Here is a 24,448-nt window from a genome sequence, read left to right on the forward strand (position 1 = left end):
ACAAACCTTCTGCTCTACAGATTTATACAGATAACATAATATTAAGATTGGTACTATTAATCATCAATAATAATTTGCAGCATCTGTGTCCGGCGCCGACATATTTTATAGATAGACCAACCAATGCGAACCGGTGCGGTGTAGGTCGAGCAACGAGAGTTGAGGCAAACACTGTATTTACAATCTATACTTCTAAATGCGAAAGTAACTCTGTCTGTCTCGCTTTCACGCCTAAACCACTGAACCGATTTTGATGAAATTTGGCATAGAGATAGTTTGAGTCCCGGGAAAGGACATAGGATAGTTCTTATCCCGGTTTTTGAAACAGGGACGCGCTCGATAACGTTTTTCTGTGACAGACAAAATTCCACGCGGGCGAAGCCGCGGGCGGCGGAAAGCTAGTGACGTAATATTTGTATGTACAGGAAATCTTACAACATAAACCGGGTCTCCAGCGCACGTTTTGCCGTAGTTCTAGCAAGTTTGGTACGGAATCCGTGCAAGACCAACTCAATTTTGTGGGCACGTCCTTTCGGAGAAAATGTACGTGTTATTCCTGAATATGACTAGGAATTGAACAAATATACCAACAAGCCGTCAAGTGTTAATAAGGGGATATCATACAATAAAAAACTAATAATAAAGCCAAAGTGCATTCACTTTAATAGTGTGTAAATAAATACCAATACATTTAGCGATGATAAAATTTCACAAACTTTAATATTAATCATCATTTACGCTTACATATTAACGATTTTTAAAATAATTTCTTTATAATTTCGTTATTATACCAATTTAATAAAAAAATACTGTTAGGAAACTTATTTTATAAAAAGATACAATCCAGTCAAAATCTATTTATCTAAACTTTCTAAGAAATGACAAATCAATTATGGCTACATATTATATTTTTTTACTTTTGTCACCATTCGAACAGCAAGCAACACCGATATAATCTCTATGAAATATTACATACAGGCTATTCAAAAAATGTGTCTCAATAATTAACTTTAAAAAAAAAAAAAACCGACTTCAAATGCGTGAACACAAAAAAAACTAAAAATTAAAAATATTGCGTATAAAAAAGTTCATCCCCAATTTTCCACCCTTGGGGGTGAAATATTTTCTTCAAATTCGCATGAAACCACCCTTTTGATAATACCTATGCAACAAAAAAATAATCGTTCAAATTGATTTATAATCGGCGGAGATATTGCGTATAAAAAAGTTCATCCCCAATTTTCCACCCTTGGGGGTTGTTTTTTCTATTATTAAATTTAAATGGGACCACCCTTGAGGTATTACCTATACGCCGAAAAAAGATTTGTTCAAATCGGTTCATAATTGGCGGAGTTATCGCGTAACAAACATAGAAAAAAAAAAAAAAAAACATACGGGTCGAATTGAGAACCTCCTCCTTTTTTGAAGTCGGTTGAAAATAAATAAACTGATTCTATGATAATAAATTGTCGTTTACAGAATCAGTTTAAAATAAATAAAAAAAGTACAATGTCAACCCACAGCCATTTGTTTCTATTGTTTCATAAATTTTATCATACAATTATTAAACATTTCCTATTTACGAAAATTAACTTAAATAAAATATTAAATAAATCATTGGTCTGTGGTTACTGAAAGATGGCAAACACATCATTGCGCTAAGATTGTAGGAGTATATTTTGGTAAAGTTAGGTACAAATGTACCACGCAATACCTATCTAGATTCTAGTCCATTGCTACTTTCAACAAATAGTTTACCTACTAGTAATATTTCCGCTTCAATGGAGTATTTATTAATTCAAAATAAATTCATCTACTTCGAAATAACATTCCACATCGAAAACATTGTCAATTTAATGCTACGTCTACATGCAAATTTTCTAAAATGCAACATTCATTAGTCATAATGTTTTTGATGATACAAACAAACTACCGATGGTGTTTATCATATCGGCTTATTCCTAAAATTGCAAGACGCATTTCCAGTGGTAATCACATCACACATTAATGAACTCCCGGGTCAATAAAAGGTTACCAGCACCAAAAAAAAAATTAAGTCGTCACAAATCGCTCGTACGTAATAAGTTTTACGACTTGGAGTAATTCTCCATGTCGTTAAAGTAGCTTACGAGACGCTAGTTACACACAATAGCACGCGGTTTTATTTTGTATAATGTCCACACACGTTCAAATATCAACAAAGAGTTGCTAATCTTAACCAAGCCCAATACAAGACGATCTTGCAATTTTTCGAAGAAGTCTTCTTATAGCTATTTGTGATATAAGTGATAGCACAACATTGAAGCTACTCATTGATATGGAACGTTTATATGACGCTCTCGGAGTCGATCTCGCCCTGCTCGACGGTCATGTACATGCCCTCCTCTTCATACGTAGAGTCGTGCTTGGCCAGGATACGCAGCAGGGGGCGGAGTTTCATCCACCATTGCTGCTTCGGTATTCTTTGCCTGCAATCAACATTAATATTTGAATGTTGCTATAAACCATGTATGCAGGTATAACAATTAAAATCTCAGATCTAGAAGAATTAGGGTGGACCAAACAAGAGTAAATATTAATCTCAGAATAAACTTGTCATTTTGACATATTTCCCATACTGAAAACTGTCAATGTGCCAGTTATACCAGGAGTTATTCTCGGATAAAAGTTAGGTCAAATCGGGCCTTAAAGGAGTATCTTAATGACTGGTATGTGAACAAATAGTCGCACTAACGTAATGTGTGCATGACACTCAGTTGCTAAGCCTAGTTGACCCTATCGATTAAGATAAAAAATAAAGTTTAATAAAAATGAAATATTGAAGGAAAACGCGCCGATGACGCGGTGAGTTGAGGTGTCAGCGGTGGCGTGATCGTGCGGCGTCGCCTGACGCCGCTGTTCTTTAACTTGACCCACATCTTGGGTTTGGACATTGCTCTTCGGTTTGATTGAATGTAGTTACTATGACACACACTCTTCGCGATGTATTGTGTTTATTTTGATTACTTTGTGTGAGTTAATTTGTAATGCGACACTGTGTTTTGAACTCAGCGCTTTAGTTGGCACCTCTCTAGATCTCTATGGTGAGGAGTATTATAGCTCACGCGAAGTTGGTCTGCGCCTTGAGGTCCTCGAGCGGTGTGAACTTGTACTGGCGCTTGACGACGCCGAGCAGGCAGGCCGAGTCGGGCGTGTTGGAGGGCCCGCGCTGCAGCGCCTCCACCAGCCAGTGCAGGCACTTGGCCGCCATCTTGGTGCCCATGTTGCGGTCGAAGGGAGTCGGCGAGCCGCCTTGCTGCATGTGACCTGTGGAATTATAGGGGTTAGTCAGTATTATAGTTTTTATGCTTAACAGTTGGCACTACTGGCGAGAATCAATATCTTAGGGCTCGCGAACACGGGTGACTTTTGTGGGCGTGACTGTTTCGTCACTCATACCAAGTCTATGAAGATGTATGGAGGTGCACGCACGTAGCGAAGTGAGTGACATAACAGTTTTGTCAGTCACTCTTGCTCACGCTCCCTTAGAGTAGGCACACACCGTTGATTTTTCGTCGGCCGATAGTTTAGTCGGGCAGTTGATCAGTATGGGCATGTATGGGAGTGCGCACACTACGCCGATTCGATTTGGCCGATTCTTCATACAATTTAAAATCGGGCACAACTATCGGCCAACTAATAAAAAAAAATAAAACCGACTCCAAAAAACCTACACTAAAACGTAGAAAAATAATTACTAATTACCTACTTATTTATTAGGACGAATTATTAATATTTATGTAGGTATACCATGATTGATACTTCTGGAGTCGGTGCCAAGATTATGAAACATGTAAAGTTTGCCTGCACCGACTCCAAAAGTATCAATCATAGTATACCTACATAAATATTAATAATTCGTCCTAATAAATAAGTAGGTAATTAGTAATTATTTTTCTACGTTTTAGTGTAGGTTTTTTGGAGTCGGTTTTATTTTTTTTTATAAAATTTTACTTATTTCTTGCTTTTCAGTTAACTAATTATTACCTTGATGTTACCACTGAAGGTAGGCAGTACACTGAGACCAAAAAAACTTGGTTCATAATCGGCGGAGATATTGCGTATAAAAAAGTTCATCCCCAATTTTCCACCCTTGGGGGTGAAATATTTTCTTCAAATTCGCATGAAACCACCCTTTTGATAATACCTATTCAACAAAAAAATAATCGTTCAAATTGGTTTATAATCGGCGGAGATATTGCGTATAAAAAAGTTCATCCCCAATTTTCCACCCTTGGGGGTTGTTTTTTTTATTATTAAATTTAATTGGGACCACCCTTGAGGTATTACCTATACGCCGAAAAAAGATTTGTTCAAATCGGTTCATAATTGGCGGAGTTATCGCGTAACAAACATAGAAAAAAAAAAAAAAAAAACATACGGGTCGAATTGAGAACCTCCTCCTTTTTTGAAGTCGGTTGAAAATCAACGGTGTGCGCCTACTCTTAGGCTGAGTTGCACCATCTTACTTTAACTTTGACAAACGTCAGAATTCTGTCAAACTCCATACAAAAAGCACCGGTTATTGCTATTGTTACGGTTAAAATAAGGTGGTGCAACTCAGACTTAGTTTACAGTGGTGCCATCCTGCAGGGCTAAGATGCGCGCCGTGATAAACTGCTATCGCGGCGTCATATCGATTTTGACGTCACTATATCGTTTTATCTACCGGCGCTAACATGGCACCCCGAAAATTATCATGTCATCTGTCAAAATGTGATAGTGATAGATTTGTTTTTTTTTTGTGATAAACCTGGCAAGCCCTAACATGAAGCGCTAACTATATCATATTTTGACATCACGATAGGATAGGATGTGGTGTTTTTATCGTCCTCGATCCTTGCCCACGATAGCAAGACGATAGGAGATTAACTTTTTTGCAAGCTACTTTAACTTTATTTATTTATCATTTACAATGGTAAATGACATTTTACGATTAATTTGAGGCTAGAAAAATTCAAAGAAAGGAATCTAGCACCTTTGTGATACTTTTACTTCTAGGTGGAGATTGAGTTTTAGTTCAAGAGTTTATCAAAAGCAGCATTTTGTAATTATTGCAATGGATGTGAGGCGAATCTTGCGACAGTTTATAATCATTAACTGCAAAATCTAAGTGCTCCCACAGTCCCACCCACATTTAATTATTACATTACCTACCTTGTAAAATAACCATTACTTACTTACCTACTTAGGTAGGCAGTCAACAACAGTAGGTACATCAGACAAATATTAAGTTGCAAATGACGTGAGATACCCCATAGTGTTTAGCTTGATTTAAGTACCTACTGTCATCTGTACATAATCTTGTAAAAATTATTGAAAATGGGGCGGAATGTGGTGACCGAGCTTCTTATGTCTACATTATTTTCAAACAGTGGCAAGGTCATTGTCAGAAATTAGCATTGGGTGGGATATGTAATCAATAAAAAATTGCTATAATAACAATGAGAATAAATGAATTTTACTAATTTTATAACTTGACGGTGATACCATACATACATTCCACATTACTATAAATCTAATTCCTCCGTTTGGACTTTTTAAAGGGCTTTAATGTGACAGGATGATAATCTTGTACAATTTATTCCATTATAATAAATTCATTCATCATCATCTCAGCCATAGGACGTCCACTGCTGTAATGCTTTCCATGTTGCCCGATGGGGCAGCAAGGTTCTGGAGTGGAGGCCGGGTACTGGAATACGCAGCGTGGGACATCCACCCACAAGGTGGACCGACAACATCACACAGGTCGCTACCAACCAGGCAATAAATTCATTATTGCAGTGTAATTTCAAAATAATTCAACCATTATTTACAAAATCTTTATTTGGAAAACTTTTGTTTTACAATAGCTATTGATAATTTCAAACACTAACAGAATTCCATGAATTGGTTAGACTAGCCAGTATCCTTGAAGTTTTTTGCTGATTGTTATTGTGAATTTTCATGACAGTGAGCGAGACTTGCTTATGTCTGCTTTAGAATGAAATAATCACCCATAATCCCACACTTCTTCATCCACTGTCTGAAAAAAGAAAGAATATTATTTAAACACAATTATTACAATTACATAAACAGTTCATAAATACAAACATTTACTTAATCCTATTTGTATTTTAAGTTTACATACAAAATGTTGATCATCAATATTATTACACAGTGAAAGAACTATGTGAAATAAATATAGGAAAGAAGGTGAAAGCTTATTTGTAGGAATAAAGATATTTTTCCTTTTATCAGGTGCTATTACTTATGAAAATCAAGATGTGCGGAGTATAGCTAATATTTTAGACTTTAGGTACTTACTTTGCTACTTATGAGTGTAACTTTATTTCTCAAATCTCAATAAACTTTCTGACTGCTTCATGTACGTTGAATTTACTGTAAACCTCGCATTATGGGATAGGTAGTGGAGTTCGGTTATTCTGTTAATTTTGAAGACTTCATTCTTTAATACTATCGGTATGATTAGGAATTCTTCATTGTTTTTCTTTAACTTGGTTATCTCTTCGTTTGATATTTTCCGTACTTTAGAAATATTAAAAATAAGACTGGAAATATAAAAATACAATTTTAAAAACAGAAACAAATACAATCAAGCAGTCATGTAATGTCAACAAAATTGACATAACTTTTTTTTAATGACGTTCTCACTGCTTTAAGATATGTTTTTCAGCCGAATTAATAGCAGAAATGAACGAGATTGAACGAATGAGCTAAAATATTTCAAGGTTGGCCAACATAATAACGCAAATTTTTCTTAATATGGCAACAATTGGGTTATCACGCGATAGCGGTCGATAGACTTTTCTATCGATGGTCCCATGTTAGGGAAAATGATAAAATTATCTACGTGATCGAAAATTGTCTTATCATATCATGTCATTGTCGATGCGCGCATCTTAGGCCTACTGGTGAGTGCAAATGTGATAATCCTCCTACCGCGACCGCTTCGGTCACCAGTTGACACCACTGTTTACGCCACCAGCGAGTAACCTTACTCCACAGTGGCGCCAATGAGGGTTTTCGCGATTGAAAAATCCGCCAGATAGCAATACGTAGACGCGAGGTCCAAATGCTGCATGATTGGTGGATTTTGACATATCTGTCAATGTCATGTCAAAAGTAACCAATCATGCAGCATTTGGACCTCGCGTCTACGTATTGCCATCTGGCGGATTTTTCAATCGCGAAAACCCTCATTGGTGAGCGCAAATAAGCCTTGATTGGGTATACAATCATTCTCATCAGGTAATTAAGTCGCCACGTAATCGCTTGAAACCCTGGACTACATTTAACTACACTACATTTAATAGATAAGAGTTCATACATTACTTCATTTTCATCCTAGACCAATAAATAACACCAATTAAATACATAAATATGCAAAACGCCTTACCAAGCACATTCATCCTGGCGGTAAACAGTCCCTTCCCTTCCTCAGAGTACAGGCGGTAAATGAACTCGGTGTTGTAGTTATCGTTGGCCTTCTCGTTGCGCAGGATGAGGCCGCGCTGGATGCCGCCCGTCATCTTGGACGCCATGTGGTACACGTCCTGCTGGAGATCCTTGATGGAGAACTTCTCCTCGTAGATGTAGGCTGCGTCGGCGCCGCCGGCCAAACCTGGATGACACGTTTTTGAGTTAGATAATTAACTTCTTCTTCTTGGTCGCAACACTCTTGCCAGAGTGGTCGTGGTTGTCGCACCTGGTTTGGTGGCAGATAATTATTAACAATAGGATATAAAGATAGTAAGAAATAATAAGTGAATAGTATTGTGACGCGCCCCGCGACGCATCGACAGCCCTAGCACCGAGCGCAGAGATTTTGACAACCCTACGGCTGCGCGGCCGCACGCCGCACGGACCGAGCTAATATAAGAGACGGCGGCGACCGCGGGCGCCTAGCATTCGCTCGGGAGCCATTGCAACAACCAGACGTTCGCGCGCGCGTCTATTGTTCCCTCGGTTGCATTGCACAGAGTCCCTAGCGAATTGCTACCCACACTGTTCCCACTAACTTGGCTTGACTCGATACCTCGTTTACCTCCGCGGAGCCATAAAGCTTCGTGTTGCTGTTGAAACGTTCTATCGTTGATAGCTACCTATTCTCATCCCTACCGAGTAGTGCATGCGATACTCATCCCGAACCCGCGGTAGCAATCCTGCTGCCACCCATCCTAAACTTCATACCCCCTCGCCACGTAGGTCCGACGCCTTTCCCTAACGGTTTCAGCTCCCCGACGACTTAGGTCTCTGGTCGTAGCGTATGAAAACACGTCCTACCCCCCTAGTTATAAGTATCCACTAATACTCGCTAAACCTCGCACAGGGCGCCGCCCCTCTCGCGGATACGTAAACTAGTTTCGGGACGCGAACCGGGCGTGTCGCTATACCTCTCATTACCATTGATTTATAATTGTTGAATAACCTGTAAAGTACTTGCTCGTAGTAATAATAAATTTAGAGTCAGTGAAGTTAGAATAAGGAACCATTGTGGAACTAGAAATACAAAGTGTCATTGTGTTATTGATTGTGCGTTTCCTTGGTCAATATCCCTGTAGGCATCCTGGATAGGTAAACATCCCTCATCGCAGAAGGCGAACTGGGACTTAGTACTAAACAGCGGGGTGTCAGACTGAGCTAGCTAAGACGCCCCGTTGCAATGGCGCCCAACTGAATAACCCACGGAACCTACAGGGATCACCAGAGCGCTAGAGAAGCGAAAGACCAAAAGGAAAGCAAAACTTCGCACCAAATTGATAATCACACATGTCAGAACCGACATCTTGGATATACAAACTCAAGAAGACAGAACTTGAGAACGAGTGCAAAAGAAGAAACATAAAAACGGAGAACAGAACCGTACAAGAACTAAGACAGAACCTCACAGAAGTACTCAGAACCAAGCAGTCCCATCAACCAATCCGGTCCGCCAGTAAATCCGCCGAAAACAGTGAGTCAGAAACCGATTTTGAAGACACAGAGATGCACCAAGCACCAAACATGCCGTACACCATGGATCAGACCGAAAACATAACATCCAGATGGAACCTAAGCTTTGACACATGCAACGACCCAGTGGAGTTTTTAGAGCAACTGGACGAACTAATGTCATCGGGCGAGGTCAAGCCAGATAAAGTGCTCAAAGTGCTACCCAGATTCCTGAAAGGTAAAGCTGTGCTGTGGTATAGAAACAATAAAAACTCGTTTACTACATGGAACGAATTCATAGAACTCTTCAAGTTGACATTTGTGAGCCGTGACAGTGACCTGTTAGCTAAAATAGTGAATTATAGGCAACATCACCGCCAAAAATTCACAGACTACCTTATTGAAATACAAACACTCATGCGCAGATACGCAAAAATGTCAAAAGAGGAAGAAATAACTAGAATCTACGAAAACATGAACGCAAAATACAAGTACTATATCAAGAAATCAGAAGCAGACTCGGTAAGCAAATTAATACAACTGGCAAACGACTATGAAAATGTCACAGCAGAACGTCAAACTAGCTTCACAGAACGAGAACCACGAAATAACTACCACGAAACAAGCACAAATCAAGGACACAAGGAGACGGCATCATACATACACAATTACAACACAAATACTTGCTGCTGGAGCTGTGGAAAACAAGGACACTCTATGAAAGATTGCAGAAGTAAGAAAATACTATTTTGTAACGGTTGTGGCAAGATCGGCAAAATGAGTAAACAGTGTTGTAAGAAAACAAGTGAGTACACACAGTCCATGACAATGAACACAAATCCGCAACTTAAAGATAACCGTCCCTTCGTAGATGTATCGATACTAGGCGAAAAATATCATGCACTCGTAGACACCGGCGCCACAAGATCATACATCAACGACCAAGTATACAAGAAATTCGTAAAAAGAAATCTGAAACCGAAAACAGTAAGCATAACAGCTAGCATGACAGATGGGCACACAACTCGAATTAAAGAAGCACTAGACTTGCAAATTAATATAAAAGGAAAAACAATTAACCACCAAGTGTTATATCATCCACAAATCACGACTATACTGATCGGCATGGACATATTGAACAGAATAGGAGCCAAAATAGAATGGCCTAAAGATAGTACCAAGCAAGGGGAACAAGTGGGAACAACGTCAAGAAAAACTACAAAAGCCAACATCGTACCTACATACGAAATGGCCGAAACACCGACAAGTAAGAAAAAACACAAGATTAAACTCGCACACGAAAAACCAATCAAGAAAAAAGACTATTCACGGAACCCTAAATGTCAAGAAGTAATAAATAAACACGTAACACGCTTAAAACAAGAAACAAAAGAAGACTGGATCCAAAAGAAAATTCAAGAAATACAAAAAACCGGAAACAAGGACTATAAAATGTCAAACAACAGATTATACAAGAAAATAATAAATCACGCATACGGACCAAGAACAGAAACATCACCAGACTGGAAATTATGCATAAACAACAATGAAAAAAAACAGATTCTGAAAGAAAACCACGATACACCAACCGCAGGCCATCTAGGAACAGCAAAAACACTGAACAAAATATCACAGAGATATTATTGGCCCGGTATGTACAGAGATGTGTCAACGTACGTCAAGAACTGCAAAATCTGCCAAGTTAGCAACGCACGCAAACCCTGGAACGCAGTGTCTACAGACCCAAGTAGATCACTACCCAGATCATCAAACCGGTCCACAGACTGGACCGAAATCCTCGATGTCGACACCGTCGACTACCCACAAGACCTGGACTGGCGCGAGTCCGGCCCTGGAGAAGAGCCGACCCGAGCTGAGGACCAGACCAGGAGGCGGCCGGGGAGAAAGAAGAGGCGCGGCCAAACCCAGAACCAGCTGAACAAGGCCAGTAACGTTAATTACTCGTAGCTTAACTTTATACCTAAGTTAGGTTTCCAATAGATAGATAAAAAGTACATAGTAAATGTCTCGTCAGTTCTCGTTTAAGTAACTTTCTCAGTATTTAAAAACAAGTCAATAATATATAAGTATTAATTAACATTACATAGTAACCCTGTATATTCTAGATCATTCAGTTCTTGAATTTAATCTCGTTAAAATATCATATACCAATAACCTATAAGTATTAATTAACATTACATAGCAACCCTGTATAGTCTAGATCATTCAGTTCTTGAATTTAATCTCGTTAAATATCACATATCAATAACCTATAAGTATTAATTATCATTAGATAGTAACCCTGTATAGTTTAAATCGTTCAATTGTTCTATTTAATCTCGTTAAATAACTATTGAAGCAAATCGTATTGTTATTTACTCGTAACTCGCAAGCTAAACTCACATAAATAACAAACCGGTTTGTTACGCGCCAATAGTACTACCAGTTCCTCGATAACTTTTAAATAGTAAACAAACATTGTAAGAACGATTCACCGAGCGAACTCATTTGCATATTATCAGTGAAACGCATTTTTTCTATACGCCACGGGCGATCAACAGCACTCGCTTACTAGATGACTCATGACTCATGACTAGATTTTACCTGCCTAATGTTTGCGCGCCGCGCCAGGCTGCATTCCATTTACATTAGGAATATTGTTTATTGTAACTAAAACTTAACCCCTTAACTGCCATTGTCTTGTATAACTTTAATAATTGTAAAAATTATTAACATTAATCAGATGCCTATTCTGAATATGCTAATTTAAATAATTAAACTAGTAAACTAGAAATAATAATAACAAGTGCCATGCATACTATTTTTGTATTAAATAAATATTTCAAGTAAAAATTGAATACTCGTAATAACAAAGTAAACAACTCGTTTAATTAGTTCATTGGTTAATTGTAAACAAAAGGTCAAAGGTATCTTACAACATTGTTTCAAAACTAAGTTAGCTAAAATTAGCGCCTAATTAGTTCATTGTAAGCAAAAAAATTAAAGGTATCTTAATAACATTGTTTCAAAACTAAATTAGCAAAAATTAACGTTTAATTAGTTCATTGTAAGCAAAAAAAATTAAAGGTATCTTAATAACATTGTTTCAAAACGAAGTTAGCTATAATTAGCGTTTGATTAGTTCATTGTAAGCAAAAAAAAATTAAGGGTACCTTAATAACATTGTTTCAAGACCAAGTTATCTAATATTATTATAAGTAAATAAATGTACTGTCATGTTTTAAATAAAGAGTTATTATTGGGCTAACGATTAAGTACAAGTTCAGTCATGTTTTACATTTTAATTTTCACTCGTTATGAAGTTACCCAAAAATAACTTATTATTGACGTGACTTTTAGTTGTTCTTGAAGAACCTTTATGTACCAGACTTGTGATTTTTCCAGGTAAAAATCTCCAAAACAAGGGAGGATGTGACGCGCCCCGCGACGCATCGACAGCCCTAGCACCGAGCGCAGAGATTTTGACAACCCTACGGCTGCGCGGCCGCACGCCGCACGGACCGAGCTAATATAAGAGACGGCGGCGACCGCGGGCGCCTAGCATTCGCTCGGGAGCCATTGCAACAACCAGACGTTCGCGCGCGCGTCTATTGTTCCCTCGGTTGCATTGCACAGAGTCCCTAGCGAATTGCTACCCACACTGTTCCCACTAACTTGGCTTGACTCGATACCTCGTTTACCTCCGCGGAGCCATAAAGCTTCGTGTTGCTGTTGAAACGTTCTATCGTTGATAGCTACCTATTCTCATCCCTACCGAGTAGTGCATGCGATACTCATCCCGAACCCGCGGTAGCAATCCTGCTGCCACCCATCCTAAACTTCATACCCCCTCGCCACGTAGGTCCGACGCCTTTCCCTAACGGTTTCAGCTCCCCGACGACTTAGGTCTCTGGTCGTAGCGTATGAAAACACGTCCTACCCCCCTAGTTATAAGTATCCACTAATACTCGCTAAACCTCGCACAGGGCGCCGCCCCTCTCGCGGATACGTAAACTAGTTTCGGGACGCGAACCGGGCGCGTCGCTATACCTCTCATTACCATTGATTTATAATTGTTGAATAACCTGTAAAGTACTTGCTCGTAGTAATAATAAATTTAGAGTCAGTGAAGTTAGAATAAGGAACCATTGTGGAACTAGAAATACAAAGTGTCATTGTGTTATTGATTGTGCGTTTCCTTGGTCAATATCCCTGTAGGCATCCTGGATAGGTACACATCCCTCATCGCAGAAGGCGAACTGGGACTTAGTACTAAACAGCGGGGTGTCAGACTGAGCTAGCTAAGACGCCCCGTTGCAGTATCCAATAAAAGTTCGGTCAAACTAACGCGATCACACGCGATCAGCCGGGTTGCAGCGACGGCGATCAATGCATTTAAGTCTGGTCGCCATCGCTGCACGCCGGATGATCGCGTGTGATCGCGTTGGTTTGGCCGAACCTTTACATAATTGTTTTTCTTTTTACTCGTCCTTTCAGTGTTTTTGTTCTTGAAAAATAAAAGGGAATTGAGGCAGAACAATAAGTGCCGGTTTTAGTAGAGTAACCGTAAAGTTGTCCATACAAGCTTGTCTGTTGCTTTCTCTCTCTCCCTCGTTTAAAATGGTGTCTAAAACTCTTTAAAGAGATTGATATCGATGATTAAATCTTACCTGCCAAAGTAGCCAAATAACCGCAGTATCCGCCCATGGTTTCAATGACGAACACACGGCGTTTAGTACCCTAAACAGAAATGAAACAATAGTAAATATCATGGAGTTGAACACATTATAAGGATATTAACACTTTTTACAATAATTCTACAGTAAATGATTGCCAGAAGATAATTCGGTCAGTTGACACCAATAAACGATGAAGTCACAATGTCACAAACCTAATATAATCTTCTTTCATTATGGCTTCATATGGTTTTCACATACAGCCAGTATCAAGTTCCACATCTAATTAAAAAAACAAAAGAAAAACATCGTTTTGACATAGGAGTTTGTAATACCTGAGCAGACTGACGGATGCGGTCGCAGATCTCGGTGATCTCGTTGAGAGCTGTATCGGCGCCGAGAGAGAAGTCTGTCCCGGGCACGTTGTTGCTGATGGTGGACGGGATGACCACGAGCGGGATACAGAACTCCGGGAACTGGGCGCGGGACTCGTACAGCTCTAGGCCCGCTTGGTACGCCTAAACCAATATTTAGAAAGGAACGATGTGAAATGAAACTTATACAGTGTGAGTCACGTTAAAGTGTACATATGAAAATAGATGAAACTAGACCTATTTTTATCGACAAAAAAGAGGTCAAAAATTTTTTGAGATTTTTTTTTAATTTTTTGTAGATTTTTTTTCTTCCAATTACTGATTGTAAAGAAAACGTAATAACTTTTAAACTAAGCGGTATATCCTGATAAAATAAAAACTGTAATAATGCTAAATAACAGGCGATACTAAAAAAATACATAAAATACACAAAAAATGCCAACAAATAATAAAAAATGATACTTTTTGAAAAAAATCTGCTTTTAAATTCGTGTTTTTTTGGTTATTTGATAAATTTCTCCAAAAAATGCCCCTATAACAGGTGGTTTTTATAATTTTGTATTATTTTCTATCGTATTATCTTTGTAATACCAAAAATCGCATGTCTCTATCCCTATCACAACATTTGCTATGATCGTTTGAACTAAGCCCTGCCACAACATAATTGTCCGCTACAGGTAGAGAAAATTTTAATTTTAACTAAAATGCTTATTATACTTCGAAATCTTTTGTTTTTATTTGAAATCTAACTTGTCTTTATCAAAATTACAAATCAAGAGCCATTATCAGTTTCATTGTTAACGAAGCTTTGAGTGGCGCGCCCGGAGAGGCTTAGTTCAAACGATCATTGCAAACGTTGTGATAGGGATAGAGACATGAGATTTTTGGTTTTACGAAGGTAATACGATAGAGAATAATACAAAGTAATAAAAACTACCGGTTATAGGGGCATTTTTTGGAGAAATTTATCTAATAACCAAAAAAACACGAATTTAAAAGCAGATTTTTTTCAAAAAGTATCATTTTTTATTATTTGTTGGCATTTTTTGTGTATTTTATGTATTTTTTTAGTATCGCCTGTTATTTAGCATTATTACAGTTTTTATTTTATCAGGATATACCGCTTAGTTTAAAAGTTATTACGTTTTCTTTACAATCAGTAATTGGAAGAAAAAAAATCTACAAAAAATTTAAAAAAAATCTCAAAAAATTTTTGACCTCTTTTTTGTCGATAAAAATAGGTTTTGTTTCATCTATTTTCATATGTACACTTTAACGTGACTCACACTGTATAAGACGCTTTTAGAATTTTGATAAATAGTTTGCCGTTAGATACACGTAATTTTGCAAAGAAATGTAACCGAATCATATTGGCACCAAACTGCCTGAAAAGTTATAGTTGATTGAAAGGTAAAATAGTGTTGGCGTTGCGGATACTGATACGTAATTTCGGTTTATACATTTTTTATAAAATTTCCGTAGAGTACAGGCACGAATCATAGACGAGAACGGAAAGAGAGAGTTTTACTTTTCCGCACTTAGCCCTCTGATTGGGCTATTGTGCGAACAGAGAGGCGTATCAATAAAATTATGTGTGATTGCATATTACACATAATGGTTGACATTTGTCAAATCTAATTTTAAGTGAGATTTCCAATTTCTACTGATTCATCCAGCTTGTCAAAATGAGACAGACAACCTTACCTCAAATCCACCAATGAGCAGCAGCCCTTGAATATTAAACTGCTTGATGCGGGCAGCAATGTCGGCCTTCTTATCGCCAGGCAGGGTGCGCTTGGTGCCGAGGAAGGCGCCTCCTTGGGCTACCCAGCCGGTCACATCAGACCTGTTTGAAGATCGCAATTTAAATAACCAAATATTTTCAATATTGTGGTATCTTCTGTCGTTGTAATAAGTGCGATATTGCAACAAAAATGTATAGTCATTGTTATACTAACTGTATAAACAAGATAAAAATAACTTTTAATTTCACAACCAAGTCGAAATATTTTTTGTAGCCTTCACTACTTTGTCTGTGTTTAAGGACAGTGTATTTCAAATACGGTAATTTGTTTTTTCATTTCATTTACCCTTTTTAACGAACTAAGTAGGTCAGCCGTTTTGGCCATGTAAGGCTACGTTTCCACCAGAAAAAAGAACCAATAGAATCGCTTCATTTACCTCGCCTCGGTAAATGAAGTGACTCTATTGGCTCTTTACAAACACATCCCTCGCTACGCATCCTCGCACATCTCCGGTGGAACCGCTGCCTAAGAGTATCACATGGGAAAAAGCAGCTAACTCCTAGTTTTCTGCTTCTTCTCAAAACTTAACACACAAATGTAAAACAATGGCGATCTTTACCAGTCCATCTTGACGATGTTTCCGCTGATCAGTCCCTCGATACCGTCGTGGATACCGAGCACGGTGTCTCCGCGATAGATGCAGTTGCGCACAAAGGAGCGCACGGCCGCGTTCATACCGCAAGCGGGAGCGCCCACGTGCATCACCGCTAGCGTGTAACCCTCCTAGAAAGAACAAAGTAGGACATTTTAGGTAAGATTTTAAAAGAGTGTGCGTATTATATGTTAGGATAGCTAACAGTTTACAGCATTGGTTCCCAAACTTATTTTACACGCGCCCCCTTTCGACCGTACAAAAAATTCCGCGCCCCCTCCTTCAATCAAGATTATTTATTGGTCGTATCGAGCAGTCTGGAATGCATTCTCTCAGCGGTCGCAGGTTTCTTACAGATGGCCCGCGCCCCCCTTTAAAGGTCTTGGCGCGCCCCCCACTTTGGGAACCAATGGTTTACAGTAAATTAGACCGTGTGAATACATCAGACACAGTTCATCAACTCCAGATACTAATTAACTACCCTCTGAACTGAGAGAAACTGTCAAAGAACAGGAGTAATGAACGCTACATTGACCTATTATATTGATGCCATCTGGCAGTTTTGCTATAACTATAAAGTCGGAGTAAATCAGAGTCGTTGCACGCTGTTCGCGTGAGCAACGTACTGATGACACTTGTAAAGTTTCAGGTCAAATGATAAGTATAATTATTTATGTATCGGTAATATTGGTCAGCAACATGGCAGCAAAATTGCATGTGATCCCAAGTATGAAAGCGAATATAAAACGTAAACACAGGAGGCGTGCCAACTCGCATTTTTAGAGGTGCGAGATGACGAATAACTCAATACAAAACCATATGAGTTTTCATGCTGATTTTAGACGTCACACAATCGCAATATTCTTCGTGATTAAATAACAATTGCTTCCCTGACGATGATTAGATAATGTCTGTAGCTGGACTTTGACAACAAATAATATTAATTTCAACAATGTCTTACACCCTTCAGTCCTATCATAGAATCTTACAGCGGGCTTTCCAGATTGGTCGAACGCTTCCTTGGGCGGCTTCAGGCGGGTCAGCATCTTGTAGGTCTCAAGGTTGCGAGCGAAGCTGCGTCCGCGCAGTTGCACTGCCAGATCCCAGTTCTTGTCAGCCATGGCCTAAAAATATAATAATAAAATTGGCTATTTCACAGAGAACTTCCACCATTAATCCACCACTGAAGGACAAGTAGCTCATTTCATCCCTATGTCCGCCAGTAGGGGTTAATGGAAAGATTTCAATGGCGTCGTCGCGCACTAGTGAATACAGTACATTTTTCGCGATGTCAGTAGGTGGGGGCCAACGGGATTAGGCAACAGTTTCTATGTTGAAGAACATATTAATTATGATTTCATTTGTATTGTATGTGTCCTTGATAGATCACAAGTAAAATAGATCGATTTTTTTTTATATTAGTAATTTCTATTGCACAAATTACTAATAGTCCCGTTAGCCCCTCGTACTAAGCTAAGAGATACCTAACTTGCTACAATTTTGATAAAAAGATTGGGCATTATATGTTTAAAATAATATTGATACCTGAGCAACGGCTTTGGTCCTTCGCACGCACTCCATAAGGGGCAGACGCACGGCTTGGTTACCATCCAGGGTCACCACACACGCCGGCGTCGTAGGAGTAGCTTCCATTAGCGCCATTACTGCCTCAGCTCCCATGCGGCAACCCTACATTATTGTTTATAACATAAATTTGTTAAACGCATATTCGTTACGCGTAATTTAGAAGTGTGTTTCTAATTGCCTTTGTTCTAAATTCCTATGTAAATTGTTTGAAGGACATTTAGTTAACTTTTCATAGGGCATTATAGGGCAATCCCATCTTGCAAAAGAGGATTTATCGCCTGTCGACTTTATATTGACATTTTATATTAAAATAATACAAAAATAGATTTAAAGTCCCCCGCGTTACAGTTTTATCTTTTATCAATCGGTTTATTGAACTTTAAATTGATATTGTTTATTACTACTTTATATTAGAATAATACACATAGATTTCTTAACTGTTTAAATTGCTAATTTAGCGTGATTATTTTCAAGGTGAACAACACTGTACTGTAATATCATTCATACCAATTTATCAATCAATTGAATGAGTAACTATTTGGGATCTTACCAAGATCCTGTCGAAGGCAGATGGCGAGCCTCCGCGCTGCACGTGACCCAGGACGGTGATGCGGGTGTCTTGCTGAAGTTTTTCCACCACCACCTTTTTCACCAGCTCGGCGGTGATCGGCTTACCTTCGCGGTCGATCGCACCCTCAGCCACGATGATAATGTTCAATCGTTGGCCTGATTTCCTTTCCTAAACCCAAACAGTTCACATTACATTATATCTTGCCAAAGTTTTCCTAACAAATCTAAACTATCATTACAATAACTGCAACACACTTTTTGCAAAAAACTGAGAATAGTACAAACCATCACCTCATGCAAGTTCAATGTTTTTTAAGAGTTCATTCAAGTAATATGATAAAACACTGTCAATTAATATAATAAAAGAAATATGAAAGATATAAATGAATAAGTTCAACGAAAGATCAGTTTGTTTACCATGAGACCACCAAAGCAGAAGTCCAAAGTGCAAAGGCATAATGTTCCCTATGAGCTTTACTGGAGTTTCGAAATTGTTTAGTATGACCTGCATTATATTTTAAATTATAAGATAAGTATATTAGCAGAAATAAATAGCAGAACCAACACACAATCAAAGCAATCATATTTCTTGTAGGCATCAGTGCCAGCATCTCAATTGTTTCAATGTGAAAACACTGATTGAGATGACAACAGAATATTCAGCAATTGAATAAGATTTTTTGTTAAATGATCTCACCAGAGCATGTGACCAGCTTGTTATTAGTTAAGTGACACTTCATTTAGTTTTTAAGTTAGTACAAGATTGTGTGTTACATTACAGTGCCACTCAATTAAGCTTTCATACCTGTTGTAATCGTTTGCAAAGCTTTTCAACCCAATTATTGGGAACAGGGTCCTCAGGAATGAACACTTGGTCCGCCTCGCTCGCCAGAGCGGCTACCAATGCCAGATAACTGCAACAAGCAGTTCCCGGTGCTAATGAGACATGCATGAGCCCAAATCACAAGGTGACAATGAAGAATTTTGATGCAACAATTTTGACATGTACAATTTTAAGCAGGGTTCGAAAATATCCTTATGATATATATCCGATATATATCGGATATATATCTGATATTATGATATATATCCGATATACAGGGTGGCCAAAACAGTGAGGTCTAAAAGAAAAATTTAGATTCCTTACATCAAGGTGTACCTAAATCACCCCCATGTATATTATACGATTGTGCTTAGTTTAGGAGATATAGTTAATTTTGTGATATTTTAAAATTTTATGACCTAGTAGGCTTTAAACATTTTTATCTTTTTTTTGGGTTGACTTTTTTCAGATTTCTTTTTTTCGACAGATTTGTTATGAATTGCAGATGTTTGAAAAAAATAATCACCTTTCTATCTTTGATTCAAGATACAAAAGTTTTGCTAGAAACATTAAAATTATGCTTTTATCAGAACACTATCAAATTTTCAACTTAAAAGTTTAAGTAAAAAAAAGAACTTCCATAGGTCCAAAACCATTTTAAAAACTGCGCCGTTTCCTGAACATTCATAATAATACAAAAAAAGATCTACTTAATAGGCCACTATTTCCTATAATCGGTCCACTAAAGTGGTAAGTCGGAGATTCCGTTACATGTTTTTGACTTTCTTAGAGTGAATTAATATTGGGAATCCTCTAAGTTTACATTACGTAGAACAGAATTAAAGCAGTAACTAGACAGAACATGTTTTTATTCTCAACGAGGAAGCTCTTGCCCTTCATCACACCTGGTGGAAACTGATGATTAGGCTGAAGGTGGAAGGGAACTTCAACTACAGAGGAACTATGGCTTCCTACCTCCAAATGCCGGAATACAGTAATGCTTTTAACATTATTGTTATAGTGACAGACTTAGGAAAATAGAGTTGCTAGCCAGGCAGACTTAGATCAAACCCTACCACCAACCAAACCGAGCAGAAAATTTCACCTCCACTGGCCACACACAATCAAACCCGGGACCTCTGAAGCTTACCTCTTACCACTTGAAGACAGAGGCAGTTGTTACATTTTACTATTACCCTTGAAATACCTACTACAGTGAGAAGAAGAAGGAGGAATATTTGGTTTATGTTCATCAAAACTTACTTAAAATAACAATGTGTTCCGGAATTTGAAGGTAGGAAGCCATAGTTCCTTTGTAGTTGAAGTTCCCTTCCACCTTCAGCATAATCATCAGTTTCCACCAGGTGTGATGAAGGGCAAGAGCTTCCTCGTTGAGAATAAAAACAAGTTCTGTCCAGTTACTGCTCTAAATCTGTTCTACGTAATGTAAACAAAAACATGTAACGGAATCTCCGACTTACCACTTTAGTGGACCGATTATAGGAAATAGTGGCCTATTAAGTAGATCTTTTTTTGTATTATTATGAATGTTCAGGAAACGGCGCAGTTTTTAAAATGGTGTTGGACCTATGGAAGTTCTTTTTTTTACTTAAACTTTTAAGTTGAAAATTTGATAGTGTTCTGATAAAAGCATAATTTTAATGTTTCTAGCAAAACTTTTGTATCTTGAATCAAAGATAGAAAGGTGATTATTTTTTTCAAACATCTGCAATTCATAACAAATCTGTCGAAAAAAAGAAATCTGAAAAAAGTCAACCCAAAAAAAAGATAAAAATGTTTGAAGCCTACTAGGTCATAAAATTTTAAAATATCACAAAATTAACTATATCTCCTAAACTAAGCACAATCGTATAATATACATAGGGGTGATTTAGGTACACCTTGATGTAAGGAATCTAAATTTTTCTTTTAGACCTCACTGTTTTGGCCACCCTGTATATCGGATATATATCATAAATATCGGATATATATCGGATATTTTCGAACCTAGGGTTCGAAAATATCCTTATGATATATATCAGATACATATCTGATAAATATCATAAATATCGGATATTTATGATATATATCCGATATATATCGGATATATATCATAAATATCGGATATTTTCGAACCCTGATTTTAAGGCACAGTAGTAGTATCAATGAAAAATCCAATCCAAAGAAGTGAAATGACAAAAGTGAATCCTGCTCCCATATTATGAACAAAATAAAGTCCTTGCCTCTATTATTTTTGCACACAATTTATGTTCCCAATTGAGGGGCGCTGGGTCTTCGCAAATGAAACTATAAGTAGCATCCGTACAAAGGGAGGTGTATACTGCAAGAAAACTAAAATGATATTTGAGTAAGGAAAGAGAACAGTGATTTCAGGCTATACAATAACTCAGCAATCCATAACAACTGACTCATGAGAAGGGCAAGGTGCTTATGAAATGTAGCTTGCCTGTTCTAACTTATCACAGAGTTTAATTTGCCAGTCAACTGAAGGGGGTGCTTCAGGTATAAAGACAAAATCCGCTTCAGATGCCAAAGCCGTGACCACAGCGAGATATCTAAACCAACAAACTGTCATTACATTCCAGCATTATTACAGTATCAAACTTTAGTTAGTTTATTTCAACTCATCAACTGCAACTAACTATAGCCTTAAAAATGTCAAAAAACACCTTTCATGAAACAAAAAACAAAACATATGTAAAACATTTGTGCATAATTTCAGTATTTAAAGTTAATTTACTATACATAAATAGTACAAATAAAAGCAATGGGTTCAAATACCACCAGAGGCAGTATATTTTAAAGTAACAAAATCATGTTTGAAATATACATATAAGAAGTGGATTACTAATGTTTGGCCAAAAAACGTTTCCCAAATTATCACATCGCAAACAACGTTTCGCAAATTTTTATTTGGCAAATTCTCATTTGGCAAAGCAACTTATTGCAAACTTTTAATTCGCAAATGTTTTTTTTGGCATATTATTGTTTAGCAAATTATTGTTTGGCAAAGTATGGTTTGCCAAACGTTTCATTAGGCAAAAATATTTCACGATAAACTATTTATAAATTATTTTGATTGGTGCATAGAATGGTATACAAATTAGCTTGTGGTTATTATTTTGTTTAGTGGGGAGTTAATATAAAATTTGTTCTACATTAATTTCCTTATTTCATTCTTTGTATCGAAATTTCCAAATGATTCATTAACAATAGAGGTGATTCTAGCGCTCGGCGGCCGCTGCCGCGGCACGCTTCGCTCACCTTCGCGCATTAAGGGTCACTGTTCTAACCTAACCTAACCTACTATTTTCTGCAATACCTACTTTTTGCAACCATACTATTTTCTGCAATGTTTTACATAAAATTATTGTGAAAACCATGATCATGTGCCTTATGCTTTGATTTGTGGGTAACGGTGGGTAAGTATGTGAAGTGTCAATTTGACCAAACAAATTATTTGGGATATAATATTTGGCAACATAAAACATTTGCTAAATAAACATTTGCCAAGTAAAATTTGGCCAAATGATAATTTGACCAAGTGAATTAGTTGCGAAAAGTACAGTTGCTAAAAGTTCATTTGGGAAGTGAAATTTTGGCGATAAGTTGTTTGCGAAGTGAAATTTGGCGAAAAGTAATTTGGCCAAACGGAAGGATACCATAAGAAGTTAATATTGTGATATAATTGTGTCAAATTAATTTCCCTAATTGAAACTTACCCACAGTGTCTACCCATGACCTCCATAATAAATGTCCTCTGATGGGAATAAGCTGTGCTTACAATGGCATCAATAGCCTCAATGATACGGTGCAAGGCGGAGTCCGTGCCTATTGTCATGTCCGTACCACAAAAATCATTGTCAATGGAGCCTACCTGTAATTTAAAATTAATAAACATTTTGTAAATGCATGAGAAACTTCATAAACAAGCTTATATTTTCAAAAGTATATTATTTATTTACCATTCCAGCTATGTGCAAAAACTTGTACTTCTCCCTCTGATCTTTAGTAATTTTATTGTTTTCAAGTAAATCATCCAACAAGGTTGACCACTCCTCACGGAACAAGTTGGCTCCAGTTAGAGAACCATCACCACCAATCACTACTAAATTGGTGATACCTCTAGTCACAAGATTGTAGGCTGCTTTCAAGCGACCCTCTTTAGTGCTGAAAATAAGACAATTAATTAAAAAATATTGAAGAATATTTTAGTTAGTATGCATTTAAAAAAATATTTATTGAGAAAAAATTATTAACTAATAAAACCATTAGAAAGAAAGAAAGAACAGAATGATACACTGTTTCATCAAGTTACATAAAATAATTAAAGTTTCATCATAACATCAATAAAAATACATACATGAAATCCATACAACGTGCCGAGCCAATTATTGTACCACCTTTGTGGATGATAGAGCTTACAGATGACCAGTTGGCTTCTTCAATATTGTCTCCGCCATCTACCATACCCTGGTAACCTTCACGAATGAAGTAGACTTTGCATCCCAGGTAAATTCCCATTCGCACTACAGATCTGACTGCTGCATTCATACCCTGGGAGTCACCTCCGCTGGTAAAGACAGCTAAACCTTTTCCTTTATGCGATCCACGCTCAATAAACCTCTGAGTACTAGGATCCATGTTTGAGGGTTCAAAATTACCGCAACACCTTTAAATATAATTATGTATTTACTAGTGCCAGACAATATTCTACTGCACGAATGTATAGGAAATGAGATGAAGAAACATTTATCTCATTTTTAAAGCCTAACGTATTGTACGTACCAAAATAATTTTCGAAATCTTACAAATTTGAATTTGTCTTGAACTTTACCAAGGTGACCTTTCAATGACAGCAATGACAGAAAAGTTTTTTTGACATAATGAATGCTTTTTAATATTTTCTACCAATTTTCCTTGGATCTATATAGAGCTGTTTTAACAATGTTTTACTTTCAAGAAATTTTTTGGTAAATTAGTTTCAGTGTCTGTTTTTAGCAATGGTTTTTAGCTTTCATTGT

The 24,448-nt window shown here is 37.5% G+C and overlaps 1 protein-coding gene and 1 long non-coding RNA gene across 4 annotated transcripts; one reads left to right on the forward strand and one right to left on the reverse strand.

Annotated features, from left to right (window-relative positions):
* Nucleotides 1–640: 640 nt before the first annotated feature.
* LOC135071725 (ATP-dependent 6-phosphofructokinase) lies at nt 641–24,297 on the reverse strand. Of its 3 annotated transcripts, none has more exons than XM_063965508.1 (15): nt 24,213–24,297; nt 23,788–24,096; nt 23,390–23,594; nt 23,147–23,301; nt 19,386–19,494; nt 18,561–18,749; nt 17,969–18,112; nt 17,413–17,547; nt 16,391–16,554; nt 15,731–15,872; nt 13,988–14,170; nt 13,647–13,716; nt 7,442–7,666; nt 3,105–3,306; nt 641–2,468 (listed from the first exon to the last, which is right to left on the reverse strand). In XM_063965508.1, the coding sequence occupies exons 2-15, from the start codon at nt 24,066–24,068 to the stop codon at nt 2,327–2,329; spliced, it is 2,346 nt and encodes a 781-aa protein (XP_063821578.1). In that variant the 5' UTR covers nt 24,069–24,096; nt 24,213–24,297; the 3' UTR covers nt 641–2,326. The 3 variants fall into 3 exon arrangements, with proteins under 3 accessions (XP_063821578.1, XP_063821586.1, XP_063821595.1); XM_063965516.1 differs by lacking the exon at nt 19,386–19,494 and adding an exon at nt 21,647–21,755; XM_063965525.1 differs by lacking the exon at nt 19,386–19,494 and adding an exon at nt 21,871–21,979.
* Nucleotides 7,083–22,651, forward strand: LOC135071744 (uncharacterized). The gene is made up of 2 exons (XR_010257317.1): nt 7,083–7,155; nt 22,265–22,651. It is a non-coding gene; the product is annotated as an uncharacterized LOC135071744 (long non-coding RNA).
* Nucleotides 24,298–24,448: the final 151 nt, after the last annotated feature.

Source organism: Ostrinia nubilalis, chromosome 1, assembly GCF_963855985.1.
Source record: "Ostrinia nubilalis chromosome 1, ilOstNubi1.1, whole genome shotgun sequence".
Taxonomy (NCBI): Eukaryota; Metazoa; Arthropoda; class Insecta; order Lepidoptera; family Crambidae; genus Ostrinia; species Ostrinia nubilalis.

Bases quoted from the DNA above. Each gene is read 5' to 3' on its own strand.
- LOC135071725 (XM_063965508.1), bottom strand. From the start codon at position 24,068: ATGGATCCTAGTACTCAGAGGTTTATTGAGCGTGGATCGCATAAAGGA. The intron at 23,595-23,787 runs GTATGTATTTTT...TCTTATTTTCAG, and splicing joins GCACGTTGTATGGATTTCAT to CACTAAAGAGGGTCGCTTGA. The intron at 14,171-15,730 runs GTAAGGTTGTCT...ATATTGGTTTAG, and splicing joins TGCTCATTGGTGGATTTGAG to GCGTACCAAGCGGGCCTAGA.